Raw genomic sequence first — 23,306 nt, forward strand, 5'->3', positions numbered from 1 at the left:
CTGTATACCATGTAGAACAAATGTGTCTCTGATAAGGAATCACATCAACTCTCGTCCCTGCGTTTCTATCTGTAACATTCCTAATTTGTCACCTGACATGAAAATGGGGTGCAGGGGAATTTCCAAAATCCTGAAAAAAATCTATATATTATAATATTGTCTTTGTATCTCAAAATAATTGTAATGAGGTTAACTTAAAAAAAATCTATATTACAATTATTCAAATCTAAATGAAAATTATTCAACCAGAGAGTGCCCTTAGATCTTAGGAAAAGGCTGCACTTTTCACGTTGCACTTGAATCATCCCCATTCTCATCGACGGGGCTGTAGTGGAACAGGTTGAGAGCTTCAAGTTCCTTGGTGTCCACATCACCAACGAACTATCATGGTCCAAACACACCAAGACAGTCGTGAAGAGGGCACGACAAAGCCTATTCCCCCTCAGGAGACTAAAAAGATTTGGCATGGGTCCTCAGATCCTCAAAAAATTCTACAGCTGCACCATCGAGAGCATCCTGACTGGTTGCATCACCGCCTGGTATGGCAACTGCTTGGCCTCCGACCGCAAGGCACTACAGTCATAGACTGTTCTCTCTGCTACCACACGGCAAGCGGTACCGGAGTGCCAGTACATCACTGGGGCAAAGCTTCCTGCCATCCAGGACCTCTATACCAGGCGGTGTCAGAGGAAGGCCCTCAAAATTGTCAAAGACTCCATGCACCCTAGTCATAGACTGTTCTCTCTGCTACCACACGGCAAGCGGTACCGGAGTGCCAAGTCTAGGTCCAAAAGACTTCTCAACAGCTTCTACCCCCAAGCCATAAGACTCCTGAACAGCTAATCATGGCTACCCAGACTATTTGCACTGCCCCCCCACCCCATCCTTTTTACGCTGCTGCTACTCTGTTAAGTATTTATGCATGTACTCTACCCACATGTACATATTACCTCAACTTCCTCAACTAGCCGGTGCCCCCGCACATTGACTCTGCAACGGTACCCCCCTGTATATATAGCCTCCCTACTGTCACTTTATTTTACTTCTGCTCTTTTTTTCTCAACACTTTTTTTGTTGTTGTTTTATTCTTACTTTTTTTTGTTTAAAATAAATGCACTGTTGGTTAAGGGCTGTAAGTAAGCATTTCACTGTAATGTCTGCACCTGTTGTATTCGGCGCATGTGACCAATAAAATTTGATTTGATTTGATTCCCACGGTGAATGGCTAGGCCCGCCATGCTATGAAACCACACACTATTGCAGAGACTTTGATATTATCGGCCGCAATTAATATGGTGAAAACATATTAATTGGGAGGCAGAGGCACAGAAACTCACATCAATAACTTTTGTCAGATAACACTTTTAAACTAATAAGTTATGCTATAGCAATCAAAAGGAAACTCTGACTGAATGACTCAAACTCCCAAGTTTATCCTATCCAAATGGACGTTAGCTGTGATGCCCATGCATTGACTTTTGTTCACTATACATGTCGGGGGATGCTATATTGTTCTGTCTCACGATTCCAGAGCATGCAATGGGACAGGGGATGTTCAGTGTGCTGCGTGGCTATATTGACGAAAAACAGAACCCATGGGATCAAATGGTGGGTTTTGCAGAGATGTGGCTCCATCTATGGCGGGAAGGCGGACAGGCCTCTGTACTCTAATTATGAATATGTCTCCCTCTGCCATATGGACGTATTGTATGATACACCAAGAGCAACTGGAGCCAAAAGTGCTGAGCACAGAACTCGGAGATATACTGCAGCAGGTAACTTCGATTGTAAACTACATCAAACTACACCCACTGCCTGGACACCTGTTAGCAAAACTATGTGGAGATATGGGATCAGAGCATGACAATGTTCTATTTCACACGAGGCTTTGTGGTTATCGAGGGGGAGTGTTGGAAATATTTTTCGCATTGAGAGAGGAACTGTTGTCATTACACTTTCTGTCGGTCAAAACAGTTTGAGAACCCCTGCACTAAGAGCTGGGAGAGGTGACATTAATTGGAGGGAAGGAGGGATTGTCCAGCCTTTTCACAATCTTGCTTTGACCACCAGATGAAGAAGAAATAAAATAGTTATCAACAGAACATAACAGTATGCCAGTGGAAGGGAGGACAGTAGCAGATGACAATTTCAATGGCAGAAAGTTCATTACCAATTTGGTAACAGAATTTTGAGTTTTAATCAAAATAAGATTGTAACTTAACAAAATATAGAATAAGTCAAGGGGTCTGAATACTTTCCGAATGCATGGTATGACTTAATTTCCCCAAAATATAGACTCTTAGCTTTCATTTGACACCCAATTTCACATGTGCCTATAAACTTCACTTGTTATTGTTCATGGGGCCTTTTACATGGAAATGACAATAAGTAAACCGAGAAAGGGATTCAGTCCATGAGGACAGCCAATGACTAAACCATTATGTCACAAAAGGTAGTGAGACATATTCAACTAGTAGTGGGTGAAAGGTGTTCTCTTGTGCTAATTTATTGACTTTTCTATCTCTTGTCTCACAATTGTTTTCCATAAGACAATTTGTGGCCAATACTGTATGTGACCACAACCCCACTCACCTTGTCCAATCTGGTTATTCAACTCGTTTGACATTTGGACCCAGAGTACTGTGATTCAGCAATACTTTGTAACAGTTCTGACATAGGAAAAAAGTAATGATAAGATTTTATAAGCATGAATTAGGAGAAACGGATGGGTATTGTATAGACATTTGACCTGAGAAAGTGAACCAGGGGACAGGGTGAAAGACATACAGCTATACTGTAGATATTTTACATTAGTCATTCTATTTCCCTTAGCTATCAATGCATGTACTGTCTATAAGTAAGAAACGTTGCAAGCCGAGTAATAGATATCTACCATAGCGGCAATTGGTTTGGAGGAATCTGCACTGCTCCAGTAAGAAACCGCATGAGTTGTCAGAATGAATGACTCTCTAGTTGGAAGGTGCCACCGGACAATTCCAGAACAGCTGAGCCTGAGTTATTTAGAGACACATTGAACAAGAGTTCCCACTGTACTGTTCCAGCTTTAGGTTTTTATGGAGTAGAAGATTAGGGTTTTATTAGTGTTTCTCTATTCTTATTCTTACTTGCAGAAATATTATCCAAAACTGACCTCATTGGAGAGAAAGGGGCACACCTCCCTACACCCATGATCAAAAGCATATAATGTTTGCGTAAGACAAGGTATATCATATACACCAAATAGTCAACATTCAAGCCAAATTTGGCATAAACAACTAGCAACTAAACTTCCATAGTGTATCTTTAAATTCGAATGACCGTTCACTATGTATTAGCATTTGCTGCAAGTGCTCTCCATATAAAGTAAACAGCAACTGTTTATAAAGTGCATACATTGAATGTAAGTTTGTATTGTAATCAACCGTTGAAGCAGGGCATGTGGATGTGTCATGAAGAGGACTGTCCTTCTGTGAATTCATCCCACAGTCTCAGTATACTAATGATCTGGAAGAACTGGTGACACATTACGTCATCATGCCTTTTAATGCTTTACAGCTCTCTGGCAGTATACTGATAACAGCTTGGGTCCTGGTCACAGAGACTGCAAGTCACACAGACTGTTTCAGTGTTGAGTTGCCTACACAGTATTTGTATTTGAACGTGAAGTGAACTGGTATATGTTAGTACTGTATGTGTGCGTGTTTAAAAAAAAGTCTGCCTTAATAAATACATTGAGGGCGGCAAATAATTTGGAGGGCACGTGGTTTCCATTTGCAATGTGTTGCAGCTCTGTTAATGGGGTTACTTATCAACACACAGACTGACAATGTTGACCATGTCAGTATGATCAATCAGAGTCCATATTAAAGTAGGTGGCAACTATACTTGTTTCATCATTTGAGTTTGTGGTCTTCAATTCTAAGATACAAACATATCTAGACTACACATGCTGATCGTGGAATCTTTGTGTGTGATGAACAAAAGCCAAAGGTCTAGTATACTTTATTGTCTTAGTATGTCTAGATGAACATTCTAAAAAGACGGGGAGATGGGGCTTTGTTGGCCACAGTTGGCATTATTGACAGCCGTAAGGTGAAACTGAAAGACTGCTGGGAAGGCCATGGTGTGGGTTTCTCAACATCAAATCACTGACGGTTCCTCCAACTGTGGAGCAGCTGTGTTATTCCACCCCTCCACGGTTCTTCTTCTCTGGTTCCCAGGCTAGCCCTCAGAGGTCTTCAAATGGACTATACGCATACGTCAGTTTCTTTAGGTAAAAACAAAACATATACACAAGTTGGCAAACATAAAGCTGTTTAACATTGGTTTTCTACCTGATTGAGTAAAAAGACTGTAGATACAGATCAACATATTAATGCAGGCCTATGTCCCCTCAGAGAGTTTGCACAGAGGTTGTCCCTTAGGCACCATACGTATCAGGTAGATGGGGTGGGGGGATGTAGGAGGGGCAAACATGTGACAATCATGGCAGTTCCCTAAGAGAATGATGGTTCTCATCATTGACTAGAGACTATGCTATGAGAATGCATGTACAATATTGACGGCATTCAAGCTAAGATAAATACATATAGCTCAAACTACAGAAAAACCACAGAAACTCTTTCAGAATGGATCCAAGTCCACATACATAAATATATACTACAGAATGCACAACCAAAGACAAAACCCACCACACAGCTCTTATGCCCTCTCCACAACAACAGCAGTTTAGACTTTAATACCTGTATGGTCTGATTAGTGACAGAACAGTGAATACCGGTAAATTCATGTCTCTGTTGTCACAAAACAGAAGGCATTGCTTCATTTCTCCTTTACTGCTATTGTGGGCTCAATGCATGTCATGATAAGGGGTTTGAACAATGATGGTATGATTCATGTGAATAGCCAGAACAGCCAGAACTCTATGTATGAGACAGACTAGTAAAACAGACATCAATCACTAAAGTCATTCAACCCACTGGGCACAGACGTCAATTCAACGTCTATTCTACGTTGGTTCAACATAATTTCATTGAAATGGCGGGGAAACAATGTTGATTCAACCAATGTGTGCCCAGTAGGAAGTGCTTTAAGAAATTATTTGCCATTTCCCTCAGGCATATCTAATGGTGCTTATTTCCTAACAGCGGTAGTGTGGGGTAAGTGGTGAAGAAGGGAATTGTGTGGAGTGGACGCACAGCTTATTTGAGTTGCTCATCGGGGGCAGGGATCTTCTCCAGGCTGGGCTCCATGCCCCAGATCTCCCGGGCGTACTGGGCAATGGTGCGGTCGCTGGAGAATTTACCACAGCCTGCAATGTTATGGATCACCATCTTGGTCCATTCCTTGGGTTTCTGTTTTTAGAGAGATGGACAAACAGAAGGGTAGGAAAGATAATGAGGAGATCAATATTTGAGGAGGTATGGACGGATACCTGAACCAGGTGACCTATGTCTTTTAGGCATAACACTGACCTTGTACAGTTCATTGACCTTATCCTGGCATTTGATGTAGGCTTCATAGTCAGCAAACACCTTGAACCTGTACATAAAACATTAGTTAAGAATACGTTGAAGAAAAGACGTGTGTGTGTGTGTGTGTGTATGTGATTACCTGTCGTGGTGCATCAGCAGGTCCACAAGTTCCTTGAAGAGGTCTGGCTGCTTAGGGCTGAAGAAGCCACCAGCGATCTGGTCCATGGCCTGTTTCAGCTCGGGAATACGGTTGTAGTACTCAGAGGCGTGGTATCTGTACAAGACAAAGGTCAGTGTTTAAAGCACACTGTTCAGATCGACGCGCTCTCCAGGTTGTTTTTGTCTCTATCATCGTCAACAGAAAAACATACAGTATATTATCTTAGATGTTGAGACTGATATCTCTTATTCAAGGGAGACCTGGCCAAACAGTATCTCCGCCCTGCCACTTGTGTATCGCCCTCTGGCACAGCCTGCCCTCTCTTTGTATCCCACAGCCTGTCCCCATGTCCATGTCTTCCTGCTCACCCTTTGCCGGCGTCCATTGCGTCCACATCCTCCACTCTCATGCCGAAGATGAAGAGGTTCTTCTCTCCGGCCTCCTCGGCCATCTCCACGTTGGCTCCGTCCATGGTGCCGATGGTCAGAGCACCGTTCAGCATGAACTTCATGTTGCCAGTGCCAGAGGCCTCTGTGCCAGCTGTAGAGATCTGCTCAGACAGGTCAGCAGAGGGGATGGCTGGGAGGGGACAAGGAGTGTGAGGGGAAACGATAAGTGTGGGCAAAAACAGAAAGCGAGGGAAGAGAGAAAATGAAAGATGGAGAGAGGTATACAGTACAAGAGGAGAGTATTGTAGATTGAGGATGAGGGTAAACTAAACATTATACCAGACGTTATGTCTAGTCAGACGTTACAACAACAGAGACCCATGGGTTTATGGGTTAGTCGGTCACCTTTCTCAGCCAGGGTGACTCTGTAGTTCTCCAAGAAGATGACTTTGAGGCGGTCGCCGATAACGGGGTCGTGGTTGACAACCTCACCGATAGCTGTGATGAGACGTATGATCATCTTGGCTGTGTGGTAGCCTGGGGCAGCCTGGGAGATGGGGGAGAGGGTGTTACATAATGAGTTGTGGATGTGAGTTATTGGTCTATATTTACTTCCTGTAACTAAATGCTGTTACTGTGAAGGCTGAAGGGCACCAAACATACCTTTCCTCCGACCATGATGGTTCTTGGGGTCCAATGCTTGTTTGGCTCCTTCTTGATACCTGAGAAAGAGATAAGAGGGGGGTATTGTGTGTGTGTGTGTGTGTGTGTGTGTGTGTGTGAGTGAGAGAGAGAAGTACTAACGGTTGTAGTAGGTGATCATGTGCAGACAGTTGAGTAGCTGTCTCTTGTATTCGTGGATTCTCTTGACCTGGAAGTCAAACATGGACTGGGGGTTGATCTTGACCTTGTAGTGCTCCTCCAGGTGCACAGCGAACTTCAGCTTGTTCTCCTACATTAGGGAGGATATGATGGGGGCGTGAAGTTAGCACAGAACTTGCCAAATTACAGAAAGTACTACCACAGGTGGCTGATGGCACTTTAACTGGGAAGGACGGGCTCATAGTAATGGCTGGAAAGAAATTAATGGAATGGTAGCAAACACATAAAATACATGGTTTCCTTGTGTTTGATACCATTCCATTCACTCCATTCCAGCTATTATTATGAGCCTCCTTCCCTCACCAGCCTCCTGTGATGTACTACAATATCTTGGTAAACAACGTGCTGGTGACTTAGCGAGACTCACCTGCTTGACTTTGGCGATGTCACGGATGAAAGCGTCATCATCAATGAACTTCAACAGTTTCTTCAGCTGGTCTAGGTCACGGACAAAGTCCTCTCCAATTTTCTGACAAAAGAGATGACATGAGAAATGTTAGTGTGCAAGTATCAGGTTACTGATGCTCTCATCATGAACAGAAACATCTATTTTACAACACTGATATTATAAATATTTGTAAAAATTATTTAAAACGTATGGCTACAAATTCAATGCAAAACTGTCACTATTTAAAAATGTTTTTGCAACAGTTCCCCTACATCTGCGATGACCTCAGCCAAGCCGGGGTTGCACATAACCAGCCAGCGACGGGGGGTGATGCCATTGGTCTTGTTCTGGAACTTGTGTGGGTCCAACTCATAAAAGTCCTTGAACCTGCACACAGAACATGCAGTAGTACAAAATATATCAAATTAGTTTGCTTCAGCTCTTCAAACTAATCCATTGAAAATGTGCACACATCAAATTACTAATCTATCAATTGACACCTGATGTGTATGTGTTACATTTAAATATTATGATTTAAATATGTAATTAGCTACTTACTGAGGGGGAAAAATGGCTTATGACTGTGACGTGGTTGTCTCGCTTAACTGCCTTAAGCTGAAGGCACTAACTGTAAGTCGCTCTGGATAGGAGTGTCTGCTAAATGTGTCAAATGTAATGTAGCCTAAATGTAATGTTTATGTGTTTGTGTAGGACACGTACAGAGTGGCAATGAGGATCTCAGAGTGGATGCGGGCCACGCCATTGACCGCATGGGAACCAACGATACACAGATGAGCCATGTTGACTTTCTTGCATCCGCCCTCCTCAATCAGGGACATGCGACGCAGGCGGTCATTGTCGCCAGGGAACTTAGAGGCAACATACTGGAGGGACAGGTGTGACCAAGATTTAGGTATTGTTTTGTTATTCAGTTGGATTTCAATAAAGTTAGCCTCTAATAACACTTTGTGGTACAATAGCTCCAGTTAGATAAAGCATAAGGAACACTGATCTGTAATAACACTTCCTATATGGTACCATTAGTCTTGCTGCCATCTGCCACACATACGTACCTGCAGGAAGCGACGATTGATCTCGAAGATGATCTCCAGGTGACGGGGCAGCAGGTGATGGAACAGGTCAAGGGGCCAGCGCTCCAGGGCCTCAGGCAGCACGGTGTGGTTTGTGTAGGCACAGGTACGGACACACACGTCCCAGGCCTGGAAACACACAGGGACAGAGGTAAGATCCAAGATGGCATAGCAGTGCGGTCGTGTATTATGTTGTGTCCTCGTGTAAATAGCCAGATTTTTTGTTAGTTTTTCGTATATATTTCTCTATCTCACTTTCCATCCTTAACTAAATATACTTTCCTGCAACCCGCCTCACCCAATGTGGAACGGATTCTATTATTTCTTCATACCTTTTATCAAGAACCCAGGGCTGAAACTAGCCAGCTAACTAGCTACTTGCTATTAACTATTGCTATTAGCCACCGTTAGCGGTCTTCACCACTGTCCGTGGCCTGCACTACCTACCAGCCAGCTCTAGCCTGGACAATTATCGGCCAGTCTGCACAGCGTGCTATCGACCCAGAGCATTTAGGATTTTCTGCCGGAATCACTGAATCACTGGACCTTAACACCGGATCATCACAACTAGCTAGCTGCAAACGAATGGATGTTGTTGTTGGCTAATCACCACTAATCACCACTTGTCCCAAAGCTAGCACCAGTTAGCCTTGAGCTAGCCTCGAGCCAGGCACATCTCCCGGCTATCCACCTCTCCGTCAACCGGACGGGACCTCCTAGTGTCGACACGGAGCCCCGCCGATCCATCACGACTGGTCTGCCAACGTAATCGTCTGATGTGGTTTCAACAGGCTTCCCGTTGCGATGACCACGAAGATCCATCTGCTAGTACCGGCCCGCTAGCACGCGCAATCAACAGCCGTGCCTCCTGCTCGCCTGTGCTGTAGCAGCCTACGAACTGCTCCCGGACTTACCTATTGCTGTTCACTGGAGCTTATGATCACTCAGCTACACATCTGATGCCCGCTGGACTGTTCCTTTACACGGTACCCCGTCCTGTTTATCTGTTTAGCCTCAGCCCAAACTTTCGTCGCCATTACCAGTTGTTGTCTTAGCCCTCTCGAATAACACCTGTGATTGCGTTATGCCTCTCTCCCATGTCAATATGCCTAGCCTATTGCTGTTTGGGTTAGTTGTTATTGTACTATTTCACTGTAAAGTCCCCAGTCCCGCTCAACCTGCCTCAGATAGCTTCTTTGTCCCACACCCCATACACGCGGAGACCGGCTCAATCGGTACCTCCAGTGATGCTATCTCTTTCATCGTTACCCAATGCTTAGGTGTACCTCCACTGTACTCATATCCTTCCATATCCTTGTCTGTACATAATGCCCTGAATCTATTCTACAACGCCCGGAAATCTGCCCCGTTTATTCTCTGTACCGAACGCACTAGAAGACCAGTTCTTAAAGCCTTTAGCCGTATACTTATTATATTCCTCCTCTGTTCCTCTAGTGATGTAGAGGTTAACCAAGGCCCTGTAGCCCCCAGTATCACTCCTATTCCCCAGGCGCTATCATTTGTTGACTTCTGTAACCGTAAAAGCCTTGGTTTCTTGCATGTTAACATCAGAAGCCTCCTCCCCAAGTTTGAGTTATTCACTGCGTTAGCACACTCTGCCAACCCTGATGTTATAGCAGTGTCTGAATCCTGGTTTAGGAAGGTCACCAAAAATTCAGAAATGTCTATCCCGAACTACAACATTTTCCATCTAGATAGAACTGCCAAAGGGGGCGGAGTTACAATCTACTGTAGAGATAGCCTGCAGAGCTCTATCATACTATCCAGGTCTGTGCCCAAACAGTTTGAGCTTCTACTTCTAAAAATCCACCTTTCCAGAAATAAGTCTCTCACTGTTGCCGCTTGCTACAGACCTCCCTCAGCCCCCAGTTGTGCCCTGGACACCATATGTGAATTGCTTGCCCCCCATCCATCCTCAGATTTCGTATTGCTTGGTGACCTAAACTGGGATATGCTTAACACCCCGGCCGTCCAACAATCTAAACTAGATGCCCTCAATCTCACACAAATTATCAAGGAACCTACCAGGTTCAACCCTAAATCCGTAAACATGGGCACCCTCATAGATATCATCCTGACTATTTTACCCTCTAAATACACCTCCGCTGTCTTCAACCAGGATCTGGTCTTCAACCAGCAATCATTGCCTCATTGCCTGTGTCCGTAATGGGTCCGCGGTCAAACGACCACCCCTCATCAGTGTCAAACGCTCCCTAAAACACTTCAGCGAGCAGGCCTTACTAATTGACCTGGCCCAGGTATCCTGGATGGATATTGACCTCATTCCGTCAGTAGAAGATGCCTGGATGTTCTTCAAAAGTGCTTTCCTCTCCATCTTAAATAAGCATGCCCATTCAAAAAATTCAGAACTAAGAACAGATATAGCCCCTGGTTCACCCCAGACTTGACTACCCTTGACCATCACAAAAGCATCCTGTGGCGTACTGCATTAGCATCGAACAGCCCCCGCGATATGCACATTTTCAGGGAAGTCAGGAACCAATATACACAATCAGTTAGGAAAGCAAAGGCTATCTTTTTCAAACAGAAATGTGCATCCTGTAGCACTAACTCCAAAAAGTTTTGGGACACTGTAAAGTCCATGGAGAATAAAAGCACCTCCTCCCAGCTACCCACTGCACTGAGGCTAGGAAACACTGTCACCACCGATAAATCTACGATAATCGAGAATTTCAATAAGCATTTTGCTACGGCTGGCCATGCTTTCCACCTGGCTACCCCTACCCCGGCCACCAGCTCTGCACCCTACGCTGCAACTTGCCCATGCCCCCCCCCCCCCCCCCGCTTCTCCTTCACCCAAATTCCGATAGCTGATGTCCTGAAAGAGCTGCAAAATCTGGACCCCTACCAATCAGCTGGGCTAGACAATCTGGACCCTTTCTTTCTAAAATTAGCCCGCCGAAATTGTTGCAACCCCTATTACGAGCCTGTTCAACCTCTCTTTCGTATCGTCTGAGATCCCCAGAGATTGGAAAGCTGCCGCAGTCATCCACCTCTTCAAAGGGGGTGACACTCTAGATCCAAACTGTTACAGACCTATATCCATCCTACCCTGCCTTTTGAAAGTATTTGAAGGCCAAGTTAACAAACAGATCACCGACCACTTCGAATCCCATCTTACCTTCTCCGCTATGCAATCTGGTTTCCGAACTGGTCATGGGTGCACCTCAGCCACGCTCAAGGTCCTAAACGATATAATAACCGCGATTGATAAAAGACAGTACTGTGCAGCAGTCTTCATCGACCTGGCCAAGGCTTTTGACTCTGTCAACCACCGCATTCTTATTGGCAGACTAAAAAGCCTTGGTTTCTCAACTGACTGCCTCGCCTGGTTCACCAACTACTTTTCAGATAAAGTTCAATGTGTCAAATCGGAGGGCCTGTTGTCTGGACCTCTGGCAGTCTCTATGGGGGTGCCACAGGGTTCAATTATCGGGCCGACTATTCTCTGTGTATATCAATGATGTCGCTCTTGCTGCTGGTGATTCTCAGATCCACCTCTACGCAGACGACACCATTTTGTATACATCTGGCCTTCATTGGACACTGTGTTAACAAACCTCCAAACAAGCTTCAATGCCATACAAAACTCCTTCTGTGGCCTCCAACTGCTCTTAAACGCTAGTAAAACTAAATGCAAGCTCTTCAATCGAACGCTGCTTGCACCTGCCCGCCCGACTCACTACTCTCGGCCGGTCTGACATAGAATATGTGGACAACTACAAATACCTAGGTGTCTGGTTAGACCGTAACTCTCCTTCCAGACTCACATTAAGCATCTGTCACGATCGTCATACATAGAGGAGGACCAAGGCGCAGCGTTGAAGGTGAACATATCTTTTTATTACTGATCACACGATCAAAACAATAAACGATAACGTGACGTCTACAGTTTCACACAAACCGAAATGAACAAGAAACCACAAACACAACGTGAAAGACAGATAGTTAAATATGGCTCCCAATCAGAGACAACGAGCCAACAGCTGACACTCGTTACCTCTGATTGGGAGTCACTCAAACAAAGAAATACAATAACCTAGACCCACAACAAAACATAGAAACTAACACCCTGGCTCAACATACGAGAGTGCCCCGAGCCAGGGCGTGACAGTACCCCCCCTAAAGGCGCGGACTCCGACCACGCCAACGAAACACAACAGGGGAGGGACCGGGTGGGCACTCCGCCTAGGCGGCGGATCCGGCTCCAGTGGAACAGGCACGTGCCGTGCCGGACCGACGACGCACACCACTGGCTTGGTGTGGGGAACAGGCACGGGCCGTGCTGCACTGACGACGCACACCACTGGCTTGGTGTGGGGAGCAGGAGCGGGCCGGACAGGGCTGACGAAACGCCCCACAGACTTGGTGCTGGGAGCAGGAATGGGCCGGACCGGGCTGGCGACGCGCACCACAGACCTGGTGCGGAGAGCAGGAACGGGCAGAGCCGGGCTGTCGAGACGCACCACAGACTTGACGCGGGGAGCAGGAATGGGCCGGACCGGGCTGGCGACGCGCACCACCGACCTGGTGCGGAGAGCAGGAACGGGCAGAGCCGGGCTGACGAGACGCACCACAGGCTTGATGCGGGGAGCAGGAATGGGCCGGACTGGGCTGGCGACGCACACCACAGACCTGGTGCGGGGAGCAGGAACGGGCAGAGCCGGGCTGACGAGACGCACCACAGACTTGATGCGGGGAGCAGGAATGGGCCGGACTGGGCTGGCGACGCGCACCGCAGGTTCGGTGCGGGGAGCAGGAATAGACCGGACCGTACTGGGGACACACACCACTGGCTCTACACCGGGATCTGGAACGGGCCGGACCGGACTGGCAACACACGCCAGTACCTCTCGCCGTGCCTCTATACCTTCCATCCCCTCTTCTACCAGTGGCCCCCGTAACCCGGCGGCCTTCTCCGGCAACCCACTGGACCGCTCTATCGCGGCCTCCTGCTGGTCCGACGTCGTGAGCCCCCCCCTAAAAATTTTCGGGGCGTCTCTCCTACCCGTGGCCCAGGTCTCCATGTCCCTCGCCAGCCTCTCGCCCTTCTGCCATAATGTCAAGCCCTTCTCTTCCTCACTCGGCTTGACCCAGTCCAGGAGGCGAAGGAGATCTGTGAGGGATCTCCCTGGCGATGGCTCCTGGACACGCTGCTTGGTCCCATCTTGGTGGTTTCTTCTGTCACGATCGTCATACATAGAGGAGGACCAAGGCGCAGCGTTGAAGGTGAACATATCTTTTTATTACTGATCACACGATCAAAACAATAAACGATAACGTGACGTCTACAGTTTCACACAAACCGAAATGAACAAGAAACCACAAACACAACGTGAAAGACAGATAGTTAAATATGGCTCCCAATCAGAGACAACGAGCCAACAGCTGACACTCGTTACCTCTGATTGGGAGTCACTCAAACAAAGAAATACAATAACCTAGACCCACAACAAAACATAGAAACTAACACCCTGGCTCAACATACGAGAGTCCCCCGAGCCAGGGCGTGACAGCATCTCCAATCCAAAGTTACATCTAGAATCGGCTTCCTGTTTCGCAACAAAGCCTCCTTCACTCATGCTGCTAAACATGCCCTCGTAAAACTGACTATCCTACCGATCCTTGACTTTGGCGATGTCATTTACAAAATAGCTTCCAACACTCAACTCAGCAAATTGGATGTAGTCTATCACAGTGCGATCCGTTTTGTCACCAAAGCCCCATACACTACCCACCACTGTGACCTGTACGCTCTCGTTGGCTGGCCCTCACTACATATTCATCGCCAAACACACTGGCTCCAGGTCATCTATAAATCACTTCTAGGCAAATCCCTGCCTTATCTTAGCTCATTGGTCATTATAGCAACACCCACCCGTAGTATGCGCTCCAGCAGGTATATCTCACTGGTCATCCCCAAAGCCAACACCTCCTTTGGCCGCCATTCCTTCCAGTTCTCTGCTGCAAATGACTGGGACGAACTACAAAAATCTCTGAAGCTGGAGACACTTACCTCCCTCATTAACTTTAAGCATCAGTTGTCAGAGCAGCTTACCGATCACTGTACCTGTACACAGCCCATCTGTAATTAGCCCACCCAACTACCTCATCCCCATATTGTTATTTACATTGTTATTTATTTTGCTCATTTGCACCCCAGTATCTCTATTTGCACATCATCTTCTGCACATCTATCACTCCAGTGTTAATTTAAAAAAATATATATTTTGCCTATTTATTGCCTTACCTCCATAATTTACTACATTTGCACACACTGTATATAGATTTTCTATTGTGTTATTGACTGTATGTTTTGCTTATTCCATATGTAACTCTGTGTTGTTGTTGTTTTTATCGCACTGCTTTCTTTATCTTGGCCAGGTCGCAGTTGTAAATGAGAACTTGTTCTCAACTGGCTTACCTGGTTAAATAAAGGTGAAAATAATAAAATAAATAAAAACATTTATTTACCTCATGGTTCATGACACTCTCTAGATAGTAGTAAGATAAATTAATGGTAGTCTTAGTAGTCTTAGCTTTACATTTGTGCTAAATATTTATTTGTAGTGTGTGCCAAGTATGAAAAATGTATGCACTCACTAACTGTAAGTCGTTCTGGATAACAGTGTCTGCTAAATGACTAAAATGTAAATGTAAAAAATGCAAAAGCAATAGAAAATGATAGAGGACTCCTCTTTGTATCTGTCCCATTATGGCGTCTTCTTCTACTACTTCTGAGTTGGTAAACAATCTGAAAGGGTGCATACTGCCACCTGGAGTGTGTTATTTGAACAGGTATAAAGCCAAGATTGGCGACTTACTGCCACCTGCAGTTATCGAATGGCTGATCCCTCCTGAAGACCCGGATGGAATTATGTGATCCTTCTTTAACCAATAGGAAGTCCGACCCAGTTGAATACTTAAAAATTGTGAAAGTCCTCAATGGTGCTGCCCATGATAAAACAGGCTTTTGGGCACTAGTCCTCTATTTATCTCTATGCACCAAGCCAACACATTATACTATGCTGGTCGTTGTTGCCCCCTGCTGGTATAATTACTGAAGTACAACTCCATATGAAATGGCCTGGGCAGTAATACCAGATGTACAGTACACTACTGTCCAGGGCAATAGAGAGCAATAGTAATGGCGTCTTTTTTTAACGTTTACATTTACGTCATTTAGCAGTAGGCACCAACTCTGCCATGGCTCTTGGCCAAAGCCTATGAGGAAATAAATTGAGTTTCTGGAGGGGTTTTGGATAAACGCTGAAAATAAGGTCTGTGGTAAACACAGGCTTAGGAGATCTTATACGTTTTATTCTATGAGATCATCTTCATCAGCTAACGTCACTTTTTATGAATTTTGAAGCATTCATGTCATTTTTAAAAATCACAAAGGCTTCATAATTCATTAAGGTCTGGTTAACTGACTGATATCTCATAGAACATATAAGATCTCTTAAGCCTGTGTTAACCTCAGACCTTATTTTCTGCGTTTATCCCAAAACTGTATTCTTTCCCCATTCATTTTCCCCATAGGAATGACTGAAAGAACCAGAGTTAGCTAATTTACGGTTTTTAGGACTACAAGCTGGCGAGCTCTATGCCAATGAAAATAATTCAGTCTACCTAGTTTGATGCATCAGAACCAGTGTAGTTGTACAGCTGTAAAATCCCTCTAAAACACATTCAATTGTCATGATGATAGTTATCTCCTCCACTCACCTTGTCCCAATCCAGCTTCTCCTCATCAACCAGTACCCTCATCAGCTCAGGAATGGCCATGGCTGGGTGAGTGTCATTCAGCTGGATGGCAACCTGGATGTGGCAGACATTGAGTACATTATTATAATTTTTTTTTATATCACAATTTCTGTTCAAGTGAAAATAATTCACATCGTGCAGTATAACTATACTGATAAAGTATAACTTTAGAATGTACTACCAATATAAATACAGAGATCCACAAGTATGAATACAAAACCACCACATCTGAACAAGACATCAACAGTGACATGAAGACATAAGTGACATGGAGACAAATAAGTATATGTTTGAATCACCACTAGGTAGTTCTCACTTTGTTGGGCAGCTGGGCAAAGTCTGTGCGGACGATCTCTCTGGAGCCAAACTTGGAGGCCTTGAAACGACGGACGATGTCCTGAAGGGTGGCAGCTACCACAAAGTACTCCTGCTTCAGACGCAGCTCCTTGCCCTCAAAGAACTGGGGAGGAAGACATATAGAGGTGAGCCCACACTGACCTGCATATCTGTATGTCGCCATCTTGAATGCATCACAATCAGTGGAGGCTGCTGAGGGGAGGACGGCTCATAATAATGGCTGGAATGGAGTATATGGAACGGCATCAAACACATGGAAACCATGTGTTTGATGTATTTGATACCATTCCACTGATTCTGCTCCAGCCATTACCACGAGCCCATCCTCCCAAATTAAGGTGCCACCAACCTCCTGTGATCACAATACATAAGATTTCAAATTCCAGTCAATGCCAGTCATTTTTTAAAGTGAAGAAATACAGAGTATAGAGCAGACCTGTTGCAATATATTCTACAGTACATCTACATACAGTATATAATCAAATCCCACACTGCACCGGATATTAGAGAGACATTCAGATATATTCTTACGTTATCATTGGGGTACAGCACTCGGGAAATGTTCTCACATAAGTTTCTGTCCAACACAGCCTGAATGTACCCACCAACGTTGACTGTTGAGAAAAGGAAAAATACACCCTCAGGGCAATGGTTCCCAGTGGCCAATTATGTAACATGAGTTACATGAGTAATGTTAGCAATTTGCAGATCTAACAAAATAAGCATATGAATTGGTGGATTGCAGCGAGTCAAGGTGAAAACAATTATCCAAGCAACGCATACATAGTGCCCTGGCCTCTGTCAGACACTTACAGTCTTTCAGGTTGAAGTCGCATGGGGCCTTTGCAGACCACAGTCTCATGGTGTTGACAATGTTGTTTCTGTACCCGGGGATAGGGGTGTCATATGGCAGAGCCAACACTACCTGTCAACACAATTACAAGAGACTGAGATTAGACAAACCTGCTAACGGAATCCATATTCATTGATGATTCAATGATGGTTCATTGTTGGCATCCAGTGCCATATCAACACCTTGTTTTTCAGCTCCCTTCTCAAACACACACACACAAACGCACACACACACACTCACTCGTCTTCCTCATATGCACCCTCAATCTCACCCCAACCCCTGTCCTTTATTCACCTGAGTGTCAACCCATTTCACACCATCTGGGGTGTGCTCAGTCCTGCCATAGAACTTGACGGGGCGCATGTACTCGGGGCGGGACTTCTCCCAGGGGTTGCCGTAACGCAGCCAATCATCAGCCTCCTCAACCTGTCAATCATTTAGTTATATAACAGTCTGTAGAGCACTTTCAGCAAAACCAGTTGTTTCTCAGTACTCCTCCGTGTCTTATGGTCTGGAAATGATGGGGTAAAGCCCCCCAAAAGCATATGAGCATATGTTACCTGCCATCCATTGACGATCTTCTGGTTGAAGATGCCAAACTCATAGCGGATACCATAGCCATACGCAGCCAGACCCAGAGAAGCCATAGAGTCCAGGAAGCAGGCTGAGGAAAGGTTTGGATTACACTGGTCAAATTAACTTATCATGTTTATAATCATGTTATACCATTATATAATATTTAGATCATTCTAGTGATCTAAACTGTCTAAGGCACAAGAATGTCACGCTCTCTCTGTGAGAGGAAGTAGCTAGACAGCTTACCGGCAAGACGTCCAAGACCACCATTTCCCAGGCCAGCATCCTCCTCCATGTCCTCCAGCTCCTCCATGTCCAGACCCAGCTACGGAACAGAGGGGCTCAGGTCAAGTCAGGTTCAAACCACAGCTCTGTGGCAATGACATTCAGTTAAAACAGAGCCGGATTGGTGCCAATAATATGGTTAAATGTTCTTTGGAATCTTGTCCTGGTCACTGTCTAACCAGAGCCCAATTGGCGGTTAAAGGCCTAGTGAGGTCAAAAAGGTGATTTTCCTGTGTTTTATATATATTTCCAAACAATGAGGTTGGAATAATACTGTGTAATTGTGAAAAAGATGATGATGCCCTTAGTGTAAGAGCTGTTTGAAAAGGCCACCTGAAATGTCAGCCTGTTTTGGTTGGATGGAGTTTTGGCCTGTCTGGTGACAACACCAGGCGGTAAATAAGTGAATAAACCAATAAGAAAAGTTCCAAACCTCTGCCAATAACCGCTCGTTTTCAGTTTTCCCCTGCCACTCAGACTACTCCCAGACAGTTCTAGCAAAATTATTGCTTGAAAAATTGCTATTTTCTAAGAAGCTATTTTTGTTTCTTCTTGACCATTTAAATTGAAAACAATCACAGTAAGGTAATTAATTGTTACCCAGAAATGATTTGATATTGAGATAACAATGGCTGCATTGGACCTTTAACATCCACCCACAACTTAGTCTTTAGTCTGGGCACACTACAGACTCTTCTTCAGTGTATTTCTTTCAGGTAGACCTTTAAACACATTTGAAAATGAGGATGTTTGTTACACAAGTAGCAGTCAGTTTGACTGCCATGGCGAGCTACAGCAATGAAAAGCCCATTTCGCTATGTTGGCCAGAATCCATGACATGATGTATGGCTGTCAGCATCCCTCACCTGGTATATGGCCTCATCACAGGCATTCTCCAGGGCCAGGTTCACCATGGTGTTCTGCAGGGTGCGACCCATGTAGAACTCCAGGGAGATGTAGTACACCCGCTGAGGACAGGAAAGGAAGGGGGGGGGGGGGGGGGGGGGGGGGAGATAGAGAGATGAGAGGGATACCATAGGAGAGCTAACAACCAGAGAAGAGACAATATTGAGAGTATGACCATCTTATTGATTGTTGTACTGCATCTCTAGCCTTACAGGTAATACCCGATAAGTCACAGTCATTTGCTGAACCCAAATGTTGACGTGAGTTTTATGATTCAGATATACTGTAACAATATTTCACTGTAGGGGCACCCATTCAAACTGTCAAGGAAATTCCAATAATATTTATTTTACTTTTTATGGTCTGCATGTGGAAATCTGACACCTTAGACTTAGCAAGAAGCGAGAGAAGGGGGTAGAGGGCAGGGAGGAGGGGGGAAGAGGGGCTACGGGAGACAGATTGCTGTTGGTGTTACATAACACTGGCATTTTGGATTAGGTAAAAATAGCTTCAGCTGGGGTTGTAGTAAAGGTTAGTCTGAGTGTGATAACCATGAATAGTGAAAGAGAGGTCTGAAAACATAACTGTATCTGGTAGGGAATTGATACAATAGAGAGCTATTTTATCAAATGTAATAAATTATTTAAAGGAACATTTCAAAATTGTTTAACTTTACATTTTAGTAGACGCTCTTATCCCGAGCGACTTACAGTTAGTGAGTGCATACATTTTTTTAATTTTTTTATACTGGCCCCCCGTGGGAATCGACCCACAACCCTGCCGTTGCAAGCACCATGCTCTACCAACTGAGCTACACGGGGACTTCATATTCATCATCTCCAGCACCATCTCAACATCAACATATGTGAAAATGGCACATTTCTATGTTTTGTGGAAAAAAAGATGGAAACACCAAAGATATCATCGGTGTGCATCATGATTTTAACCAATTGTTAGTAGGCATTGCCTGCTAATTGGTTGACAATGTCATTGGAAACACTTATCTTCCTCTATCTTTTTTAATGCAAAACATAGAAACGCGCCATTTTCACATACAGTATGTTGATGTTGGGGTGGTGCTGGAGATGATGGCTATGAAGTTGAAACATTTTGAAATTTCCCTTTAATGTTGTACTCTAGGGGTACAGTGTTTTAATGAACCCTCCATAAGCGCTTTCTATCTTGTATAAATGTGTGCAAATCGAGGAAATGTGTACTAAACAAATATGACCATCTATCATAAAATTGGTAATCATTTGGATACATTGGGTTAAAACTGGGATCCGCATTAGGAGAAACAGTGCCTCTGGCCGCCCCAGGCGCATTTGTTATTGTTTTTGTTTTGTTTATTAAACAGCGGAGAGGAGCTCCAGCATCAAGGTATAAAAAAATCTTAGTACATACCCTTCACACCAAAAAACAATGGTTCTATATAGTGCCAAATAAGGGTTCTTTGACTTGTAACATAGCGGAACCCTTTTTGGTGCCACTATAAAGAACCATGCTCATAAGGTTCTAAATGGAACCTGCATGGTGCTGTAAAGAACCCTTTCCTAAGGTTCTATAAAGAACCATAACAAAAAGTTATAAATAGCACCAAGAATGGTTCCGCTATGGTTATGGACTATATAGAACCCTTTTTTATGGTTCTTTATAGAATTGTTATGGAGAAAGGTTCTATAAAGAACCTTCCACAATCTCAAAGGTTCTTTGCAGAAACATAGTTTTTTTAAAGAATTATGGTTTAATAGCCATATTATATTGTTGAAATTCCAAAAGGTTTTATTATTTTGTTTATTAACATGTTGAATCAGGTGTGCTACCTCTGGAACAGTTGTGGGTCTCTGAGGAGAGAATTGAGAACTACTAACTTTTTTCAATTGTTCTCAATTGACACAAGGCCACACATGAGTCTTTCACAAGACACTGGCAATAGTCGTGTATTACATGTGACAGTATAACAGATTAGATCAACTGGAATGACACTCACTCACGGTTGCACAAAAAGATCTGTGAGAAAACCACACCCCAAAATATTCTAATGAGCCACCGCACCTACATTTTAATATCACTAAAAAGTTGCCCAGTGGGTTACCTGTTTCTGTTTTCCTATCTAAGAACACATCATATGCAGATTTATTAGTTATTAGATGCATTAGAATGTGCATATAAATGGCCGTTTTTGGCATGTAAGGAGAAGAGCTCTCTATGTTCTCATAAATTTAGACTAACCAGCCTCCTGGTTTTTTTCCAAAGATTAAATGTCCTCTTGCCCTCCCTGCTCATATGGGTTTCTATCTTGACCTTTCTTTGAGGTAATAACTTTTGACCTTTCAGCTAGGGACACCATAACCACCAGCTGACCTTGGATGGGGTGATCAAATAGAAGGCCAGGGGGCAAGTACTGTACAGGCAGCATCTTTCTGATGTATAGTAATTACCCTAGTTGGTATGAACATGGTATTAAAACATACATAAATACATATTTTACAAAGGGAATATTATATATGATATTTGTGACATATCTGTGATACATATATCTTTTTTTGTGTCAAGATTTCTTACGGCTTTTGATCATGTTCAACTGTACTGACTATCTGTCACTGTCTGTAAGGATTTAGCATAAATAAGGTAGATATGGAAGAAGCTGATTCATAACTAGATAGAAGGCTCCGTCTGATAAAACGAATCAATGAAGACATGGAAACAAAGTTGTTCCCTGTTACTTTACATTTGTTGATGTCAATTGGCATTTCTGCTACTCCTACAACTGTAGCTTTATAGTGTCCTGTATTAACTAAAGTATGTGTACAGGAGAGGAGGGGACAGAAGGTCACAGAGAGGTCTAGAATTACAACACATCCATCTTGGTCCCGCAGGCCGAGGAGCACTAGTGGATTGGAAATGTCATGGCGTAACATTACAGTGACATTAGAAGGTGATACCGCTTGCATGCAGCAAGGCAACATTTGGCAAAGAGACTTAACCCAGGGACAGGGTCCCTCTGTGGACAGCAGTACTTTGATGGGGGTGACTAGGGAAAACCTAAAATCAGGCTTCAAATCTGTCATTTTCACTCAGTGTTAAGTATATATTATGTATGATATGTGTCATGTTAAATTGCCATGGAGATCAGATTATGTTTTAAACCTATGTGTCCTAAATTGGCATGGTTATCCTGCCAATACCTCTGGCCACTGGTACGGTAGGCCTATTACCTGAGGTCGGAGGTACACAAAAATAAATTCATGACTAAAATATTGTGTGGTATATAAACGCTCAAGCAATCAAAATGTTTTCCCAATTTGATTAAACAATTCCTTGTTCTTTACAGATATGAAATCAAATGAAACACCCCAGAGGCAATCAACAACCCAATTTCAGTTCCACAATTTTTTAAAATAAAATCTTTGTTACTTTATTTTATGTTGCATTTCATTGAAATACATGTAAGATGTGAAATATAAAACATTTGCAAAATAATATTTAAAAAAATATATTTAATACATTTTAAATGCATTTTCAGATTCATTTTAAATACATTTTCAGATGCATTTGAAATACATTTTGCAGTATATGTATGGGATACCTGTACGGGATACCCAGGACCACTAGAATTTGATATTACAATGTTATTTACTTGCTTTACATTACCTGCATTATTTTGTGAAACCAAAGGGAACATTTGACATTTTATTCCATTTGTTTATTTTCATTTCTATTGGTTTTTGTTCTGTGGGTTTTAGTAGGCTACAGGTGATACGAACATTGCAATAGTTGAACTTACTTTGGGATCTTTCTCATAATAGTGCTGCTGGGTTCTGATCCACCTGCCCACCAAGTGGTCGCGCACGGTGTTGGCGAGAGCAAAGTAGTAATCCCGTTTGGTTGCCACATTTCTGTCCTTGACCAGTGTAAAATGGAGATGCCTGTTGAAAGCGACCTTCAGTTCTGCGACATTTTCCACACCGGCAAGACCTCTCACGGAGATCTGCTTCTTTCTATCGTGATCTGACAACGGTTTTGACATAATGCTACTCTTGTGTCGGCTCTAACACCGGCTTCCTTGTTACAACAAAATGACAGGTGCACTTCCACCCAGTCCAGACACTACTACTGAAGCACCAACATGGATG

At 43.9% G+C, this 23,306-nt stretch overlaps 1 protein-coding gene across 1 annotated transcript; it reads right to left on the minus strand.

Annotated features, from left to right (window-relative positions):
* Positions 1-5,201: 5,201 nt before the first annotated feature.
* Positions 5,202-23,200, minus strand: LOC311142695 (glycogen phosphorylase, muscle form-like; the record flags this gene model as incomplete). Its single annotated transcript, XM_084178353.1, has 20 exons — positions 5,202-5,354; positions 5,475-5,541; positions 5,614-5,748; positions 6,003-6,213; positions 6,429-6,570; positions 6,687-6,745; positions 6,828-6,975; positions 7,273-7,374; positions 7,566-7,680; positions 8,014-8,177; positions 8,367-8,513; positions 16,155-16,247; positions 16,510-16,653; positions 17,082-17,164; positions 17,364-17,475; positions 17,698-17,829; positions 17,964-18,067; positions 18,226-18,304; positions 19,131-19,232; positions 22,958-23,200. The coding sequence occupies 20 exons, from the start codon at positions 23,198-23,200 to the stop codon at positions 5,202-5,204; spliced, it is 2,535 nt and encodes an 844-aa protein (XP_084034479.1).
* Positions 23,201-23,306: the final 106 nt, after the last annotated feature.

The sequence above is a fragment of the Coregonus lavaretus genome (genome assembly GCF_964263955.1).
Source record: "Coregonus lavaretus genome assembly, chromosome: 15".
NCBI classification, from domain to species: Eukaryota; Metazoa; Chordata; class Actinopteri; order Salmoniformes; family Salmonidae; genus Coregonus; species Coregonus lavaretus.